This window comes from Hydractinia symbiolongicarpus, chromosome 5 (assembly GCF_029227915.1).
Source record: "Hydractinia symbiolongicarpus strain clone_291-10 chromosome 5, HSymV2.1, whole genome shotgun sequence".
NCBI classification, from domain to species: Eukaryota; Metazoa; Cnidaria; class Hydrozoa; order Anthoathecata; family Hydractiniidae; genus Hydractinia; species Hydractinia symbiolongicarpus.
In genome coordinates this window covers 26,871,643-26,880,031 of record NC_079879.1, presented here as the reverse complement: position 1 = coordinate 26,880,031, position 8,389 = coordinate 26,871,643, and the positions used below count along the sequence as shown (strand labels likewise).

The 8,389-nt window shown below is 31.3% G+C and overlaps 1 protein-coding gene across 1 annotated transcript; it reads left to right on the top strand.

Annotated features, from left to right (window-relative positions):
* Positions 1 to 1,048: 1,048 nt before the first annotated feature.
* LOC130645747 (uncharacterized) lies at positions 1,049 to 7,264 on the top strand. Its single transcript, XM_057451836.1, has 4 exons — positions 1,049 to 1,157; positions 3,836 to 3,959; positions 6,247 to 6,525; positions 6,935 to 7,264. Exons 2-4 carry the CDS (start codon positions 3,854 to 3,856, stop codon positions 7,132 to 7,134), a joined length of 585 nt encoding a protein of 194 aa, XP_057307819.1. The 5' UTR covers positions 1,049 to 1,157; positions 3,836 to 3,853; the 3' UTR covers positions 7,135 to 7,264.
* The last annotated feature ends 1,125 nt before the right edge of the window (positions 7,265 to 8,389 follow it).

Here is an 8,389-nt window from a genome sequence, read left to right as displayed (position 1 = left end):
TGAGCGTAAAATATTTCATATTACCCATACTTTGTGAGTCTCAAGACTTAGTCCAAGGAGATCAAGTGTTGTATGCCGAATGTAGCGTCCTGTACCCTTTTAGTATCATTGCCTTCCCTGCCTTTTGTATCACGTCACCAGTCTGTGGCAGAGTCATTATTAGCCGCTCTGCAAAAACAGCCCAGGGCTCACAAGACTGCGATGACGGATGGCATACATACACAGGCTTTTTCAGGTCTTTATTTTATTTCTACTACATATATATCATCTTGGTAACCAACTTACATGTAATTAACCATGTACATAACCGATACAACCTAGGGCTCGTAAATGGATGTCAGTAGTTTTTGAAATTTAAAAAAATTTACCCCGTCTCCAGTCAAGTCACAAAACTTCAGCACTTATTCAGTAATCGTAAATTGGGCAAAGTTTAATAAATTACAGACTTGTGTACATGCTTTTTTTGAGGTGTATCAAAATTATAATCAGGCTGATCAATAGGTGACACTAGATCATTTGTTTTTAACCTAAAGTCCTAGCCTGATATTCTTTTAAAGCATATTTTTATAAAAGAAAAACCGGATGGCTGAGCAAAAATTTTATTGTTTTAATTTTTCTGTTGATACGAAAGTTAAAAGAATACGGAGTAGAAAGAACAAAATAGGTTGCTATAATACCACTGCAACTTTTCATGCAAATCTACTCCTGCAAAATGTTTTGAAATACTTCCTGGCAAGTGCTTTTTTTTCGTACACCACGAACGATCTGTGATTCCAAACACTTTTAAAGACGTGAAAGTTCAGGAAGTGCCACTTTATATTCAAAATATATAAACACTGAATACGACCTTAATAAAAACTTTATCCTGTTGACATGAAAAGAATACTTCATAGATTTATATGTGTTCTCTTAACGCCAAGGAGATTTGAATTAAGCATTTTTTTTTATGTTCTTTTTCTATGAATATGTTGACATAACAACTTTACATGTTTAGATGCTGTCTTCACTGTTCTTAATAAAAATAAAAGATGCGAGAACGTTATTGTTGGCTGAACATTCAGATCAAGTTTGAAACATTCTACGTTCTGCAGTTCTTTGATGTGATTCTCTTTCATTTTATTTTACGTGCTTTACTTCTATGATGTAAATTCTAAAAGGTAAGATAACTTGTTTGTTAAAAGATAATATTATCTTCAACACAAAACTGAAAATAAAGTTGCTTGGTATGTGTTTCTAACAGGAAGGTGAACCTAAATTCATGTCAAGAACATTTTTTAATAGCTTCTTTCTCGCCATATATAATAATAAAAAAATTCTTTAATTGCGTCTTAATGATCAGCGTAATTAAAATTAACTTTTTCCTGACGGTTCAACTTCTTTTATTATTTTTGTGGTGGGTAAAACATGATCTGCTAAACATTTAAAGACTTGTTAAATATAAAATGAGTAAACGAAGAAAAATTCTGTCGCAAAAAATTACTAACTAACAACTAATTAGCATGATCATCACAAGAAGAAATATCGAAGGTAGAAATCTATTTTTTATCGCGGCAGATTAAAATTTCAACAAAACTGTTTATTTTCACATGTTAATCCTGTGTATATATGTTTCAGTGTTTGTTTTGAAGATTAAGATGATAAATGAACTAGTATAAACCTTATCGTAAAACACTTTTTAGTTTGTTCGTATCGATTTTACATGTTATTTTTTTTAATTATAATTTCAACAAGTATATAAACCAGCTAAGGAATTGTATCAACAATAACAAAGATGGCAGTGTAAGTAACGTTTGACAAAAATAATAACAAAAATTTGTGGTTTTTAAAGCATCCAGTGGTTCTTAGTAGTAATAAAAAGTTGACATTTTTTTCTCAACTTTAAACAAAGTCTTTCAGTAAAAAATGTAGTTAGAGAAACATGATTAAAAAATATTTGTATTTGCAGTAGTTTTTATAGATAAAGCACGACTATTTGAGTTTTGAATGTCTTGAGCGTGGTCATTATAACCGTAAAAACAGTGTAAGGTTATTTTTTATTTATTTATTTACTTTTCATGAAATACCAGCCAGAAGACCCGCGTGATTTTTCTTACCTCCAGAAAATCAGAGGAAAGCACGTAGTTTAACGTGGAAATTCTTTTCTTATGCGATATAAAATGGTTTCACACAAACTTAATCAATTTCTAAGCTATTTAAGAAAGTACGATGTGACCGCGCAGGCCCTATTGTCATTTGTCAATTTTAATCTGAGATTTGCTCTGAGAAATTACTTTGTTCCTATTGATTTGAATTCAGAGTTTAGTGACGCATTGTTTTGTGTCTATTGGTTGATTTAAATTCGAGATACACTGAAAGGCATTGGTTTGTGTCTAGTCCTTTGTACGAGAAAAACTCATTTGTTATCCTAAAAGAAAGCTTAGCTAACTATGCTAATAAAATATGTGCTACTAGCTTTTAAAATAACAATCCTATATATAGCGATTAACTCAAGTTTACTTACTCGTAAACACGATGCAAAGTTTTTTCCTTACACATGTTTCACAAAGCATATTGATTTAGCGAAAAGATAAATGTGATTCGTCTAGACTGTACACTTCTTAATAACATAGGCTTTCCTTTTCAATATAAAAGCATTTATGATATCATTGTTTCATATTTTTTTAATTTCATGTATATAATCTAAATACATCACGATATTGTGTCTAATTTTTACAGCTAAATAACCAGATTCTGGTCCTTAGTTTCTACACACGAAAAAGCATTCCTATTTAATGATTTTTTAGAAAAGAAAAATTTTTACATTTTCGCATAGAAAGAGTTCTTTTTATTTTAAGATTCACTTTTGACCTTATCACCTTTCATCTTAGAGAAAAATTTTTTCGCTTGATATAGCTATAGTTATTTTGTTCTCCGTTTGTTCCCGTATTTTTTCCAAATAAGTGCCCAATATTTCAGTGATGGAGGCGTAATTGAATGAAACGTTAATTGAGACATAAGTCTAAATAATTTCTTTTGAACTCCATAACATTGCTGAACCACGCTGCATTGATGTTTATTCCTTCATAATATTCGCGTGTGCGTACTTTTAAAATATGGATTAAAAGAAGGTAGTAATTTTATTATATTTAATTCTAAATAGTTTATTTTTTTACAAGAGGATTAAAAGATACCATGCGCGCCGGCAAGTGCAAAGAACGATTAAAATGTATAAGACTTTTTTGGAATACAAGTTTTATTGAAATAATCCGGCCTACTTAAATAGATGAAAGCGAAAAGGAGAAAAGAAAACCAGAGAAAAAGGGAAAAAAGAATATGAAAAAGAAAAAAGAGCAAATGAACAAAAGAGAAAGTTAAAACGAAGAAATCATTTACAAGTTAACCCATTTTTAAGTTCTTGTTTTATCAGCTCAAGCCTGTCGTATTTATATACCCAGCTTGTAGCTACCATTCCATCTATTTGTTGGAAAACATGTCGTTAGAAGAACAGTGTTATGTTTGATGTTTGTTCTTTTAATGTTCTTATGTACAAAACGAATTTCGTACAATCTACAATGACGTCATACGTAATTAAACATGGCAGCACATAACACGCACCGACTATTTATCCATTCTGTAGAATAAACAATAACGGTTCTATTTTCGTGATTCTTTCAATTCTTCATGTAGGTGAGGAAATATATTTTTTTTGGCATGAAAAGAAAAATACATGAATATTTAACACTCTTTTAGTTAAACACACACGAAGTTATAGAAATGAAGTTTTTCTGTAGTTAAATATTTCATTTAATTAAGCTGCAAATTTTAAAACTGTATTGAAAAATTTTCTCCTTTTAAGAAAACAACAAAATAAAAAATGTCTATGAAGATAACCAAACAGATATTTGCTTCATCAAAGACAGCATGCTATGTTAGTATACTCTATGTGGTGTTTGTTTGTTCCAATGCTGAAACAGAAAAAGGTAAGAACTTGACATATTTTTGTGTTTGAATTTCAAATATCATCTAATACCAAATCCAGGTTACAAAAAAGTTGCTACATTTGAAAAAGCATAAAAAATCGTTATACTATTTTAACCATTTTTCTTTGACTGGTATAGACATCACAATGTGAACTTAACAGAAATTTTAATTTATAATGTCTTAAACGGGAGCCTCAAGTAAGTTAGATTTTAACGCAGACGTGTAACTACTTTGCTATATATAAGTCCCATCTCCCTCAGTTTTTTTAAGACAAAAAGCAAATATTAAAAAAAAATAACATGTTTAATTTTTCTCAGTCACGAGAAGTTTGGATTTACAAATTCTTTTTATTGGCTCTTGTGTTATTGCGTGGTAAGACTTTTGCAATGTAAATTTAAGAATGTTTCGAAGTATTTAATTGCCACCAGGTCAAAAAGTTAAAGTAGCCATAAATGGAGATCACATTGCTTTGACATTCCATATCAATGTGTTCTTAGTTTTCAGTTAAATTTATGTGAAAGAATTTATTTATTTGATGCCAGCTAGCCTGGACGCTCTGGATTCAGAACATCCTGCATTTTATAATATTCGGGTTGAATATATAGAAAGCAGCAAGAAGAGTATTGTATGCCAGAGTGCAAAGGTTTTTAAATAGAGAACACTAATATTTAAGCACATCAAGGAGAGGTGTGTATGACACCATCTTTTAAAATGGAAAAAAAGTCACAATACTACCTCATTATGCATCCCGCCAATTATATTAGGTACTTGGGTTCAGGAATTGTGGATATTTATATTTATCAAATTTTGAATTGCCTACTATTAGCTTATTTTTTTTAAAAAAAAAATTTAAAGAACATTTAATCGGTAAAAAATCGTTGGTATTATTACTGTATTTATTAGCGTAAGAAACAAGCACGAATTCTTTCATTGTATCAACAACAATTTTAATAACAGAAAGAAAAAAAATTAATAACAGAAAGACTTGGAATTTGAGACAGCTTGTTTTTTTTGAAGGAGTTTGGATTTCCAGAAACATTTCCATTTTCTTCGTTGAGTAAAAAATAAATGTAACGAGATACTTCTCGTGCAACGTGTTCGATTGTTTTTCAATCGTTGAAATAAGGATTCTTTGTTTTCATGGCACACGCATAAGGAAGGGTCTGTTGACAATGATGTTGTATTTGGTTCTAATTCTACTTTAACTTCCTCATTAATTTTCGCGTTTGACAATGAAGTTTCTTTACAAACATGATATCCACGTGAAGCTAACAAGTTTGAAATAAAATGACGTCTGTTTGTTTAAATTATTTGATTCCTAGATTGTCCCGATAAAAAACCTTTACATGCAGGTTGGGTTGTACCCTCGTCCTCAAGGCTTTTTTCTTTTTGATATGACAGAAAACTTATATCAAGAAGACAAAAAACTGGGGACGAGGGTGGGCTGGGTTGTTGAATTGTTCGAATACCTGAAACATCAGAATGAATCGGTAATGAATGGATTTGACAAAACGGGTACCACAAAGGTTGCTAAGCCAGCAAATGAAGTCATTCGATAATCAAAAACCCGTTCACTCAGAAACGACAGTAATTGTAAACTTTATAATTTTGTATTTATTCTACTCACAACTTATTTCAAATTTACGTTTCCTATTTACTTTTCTAAACCTATCAATTAAGCAAAAACGTAATTAGTAAAAAATTCGTCAATAATAAATATTAGTCAACTAGGCAAAAATTCGTCACCTTTTACCGACAAATCTTCTTATAAATTATAAGGGTTAAATGAAATGGTCCTGTTTTGTTTAAAAAAATTACACAAGGTGTTAAGGTATAATTACAGGTTAATTTTAGACAGCGTAGTTTTAAAAATTAGGTTTTAAAATACTGTCTATTTAAAATACTTCTAAGAAAAAACACACATCAGAAAAAATACTTACATATACATAAATATATATAAATACATGCATATGTTAAGCAACATGCTTAGCATATGCATGAAAAATATCTGTCTGGACTGTTGCGGGCCCTTTGAATCAGTATACCTTCTCTCTTAAAAAGAAACGACCACACCCATTAAGAAATCCATCCACCCAAAATGCATTAGTTAAACAAAAGCCTAAAACAGCAGAGTCCACTCACTTTTATTTCCGTATGTAAAAAAAACTGTAGAGAACTTTATTCTGAAGTGTATGACACACGATGACTATATAAATTACGTTTTATTCTATTACCACAAACATAAAGAGTGCGTTCTTCAAACACTGTTTATTTTGAATTTTTTAGAAAGTAATGATAATGGATCCAATTCCTGTCTACGAATTTTGAATGGTCCAAATGTCATGAATTGGACCCAGTATGCATCAATCGAAAAATGCTGGGGATTGCAGGAACATTGTTACTTCATCATTACTGGAAATACTATATCGGCGGGTTGTATTACACGTTGGGAACACGTTGGGTGTGAGCGACAAAAGTATAACGCGATAACGTGTCATTGCCGTGGTGACAAATGCAATGCTAAGTTTAATTTAAACTCTACAATGGGATCTGAAATACGCAAGAGTAAGTATTCAGATAGTTCACATACTTTTCTTTTTATATTATACTGAAGAAACAAAATAAGAACAAACTTAGGCTTGAAATCATAGTTTTCGAAGCTAAGAATATCCTAAATCTGAATTAACATTATCCATGAACACAATCATGGAGTTGCATCAGCAACAAAAACATGTAATGTTTTTATATAAACAATAAAGCGCGGAAGTTCCCAGTGAAAGAAATTATAAATAAAAACAGCTAGGGGTTAAATTCTTAATTCGTGTTCTTCTTAGGATCAGAAGAAAAAAAATCAGGCTGAAACACGGTTAAAAAAATAAGAACAGTTGGTCGTATTTTACTGTCTTTTCTATAATAATTTGATATTTATTCGGTATTCTTAGCTACTAGTGTTTTTATTCTGTATTACTTTTAGCTTCGCACACCACACGTGTTCCAAGTGCGTCGGACGCAAGCGGTGTTACACACAAAAGCAAGCTGATATACAATATTAGTTACTCCATACTAGGAACATGTCTAAGCGTTACTGGTGTATTAATTGTATACGCCATTATACAGAAATCAAAAAAACAAACAGCACATCCTCCAGAAGGTTCAGCACGTCTTATTATATAACAGTTAGAAAATAGTGTATAGGTGTCATAATTTGTTAAAAATATAAATATTCTGTGTGTATATGAAACAGTAAATGTTATTTTTATTATGTTATCAGAAATGTTGTGAATATACTGTAATGTTTTCTTCATTTTGTGATTTTGTATTTCTTTAGCATGGAAAAACGACTGACTGGGAGAATGATACATTCAAACTTTTACAGTGGACATTTTAAGTTATAAAAGCAGGCACCTTTTATCAAACAAAGATTTTCTTGTGAGTCAAATGAGTCAAATCAAAAACAATGTCTCCGCATGCGAATTACTACAGTTTTTAGGGAGCGTGTGGTTGTAGCTACGTGAAGATCTGGGTAACTCTATTTTGATTTGCAAATATAAAAAAGAAATCAAGTACAAATAGGAATCATCACAACCACTACTGTACTATCAAATTGATATGAATTTTATTTAAGCTGTCACTTCACGTATTGACTTCTTGAAAAACAAATATATATTTACATATATTAAATTAGCATCTAAATATCTCATCCAGGCGAGCTCGAGCATATAACATCATCTCTGTTTCCTATTTTTAAAGCAAATAATTTAGTTTATGAAAACTTCTCGCATATTTGATTTTTTTTCCACAGAGCCGCAGTATAAACAATAGGTTGCAAAAAAAAATCAATTTTTTGTGCATCTGGCTACGAATAAATTTACCTGACATTGGGGGTAGCAAGGATGAATTTAGCCCACTGTACCAGCAAAAAATTATTAGGATGGTAAGACACCAAAAATTACTCAAATGAACCGAACGCAAATTCAAAAAGGTCAATTCCTTGAGCTGTTTTATTTTCTTTGTATTTTCTTTGGCGTCAAGCCACCGGGTTAAGCCACGAGTTACTGTACAGCCTAGAATTGAACGCCCAGTGGAGCGCTTAATAAGAACCACAAACAGTGTCACACAATCGGTGGAGCGCTTTAGTACTGGTATGCAGTATGTAGTGAATCAAGTAAAGCGCACTTAACATTATGATGTTTCTTGTGTAATATATTTCTCGAAAAATAACTTTCCACAACTTTAGCTGAAATAGAAACACAGTTTGCATGTCCTTGCTACCCTATCATAGTTCAAAAGTTCAAAAGTAAATGTTACTCAAGGCTGAGTGCTTAGTGCACGTTAAACAATAGATGCAATAATCTTTCCCGCAAGAAACTTTATTGCAACTTCGGTTAAACAAAAACACAGGAAATGTGTTTGGGATTCTTTCCTAACA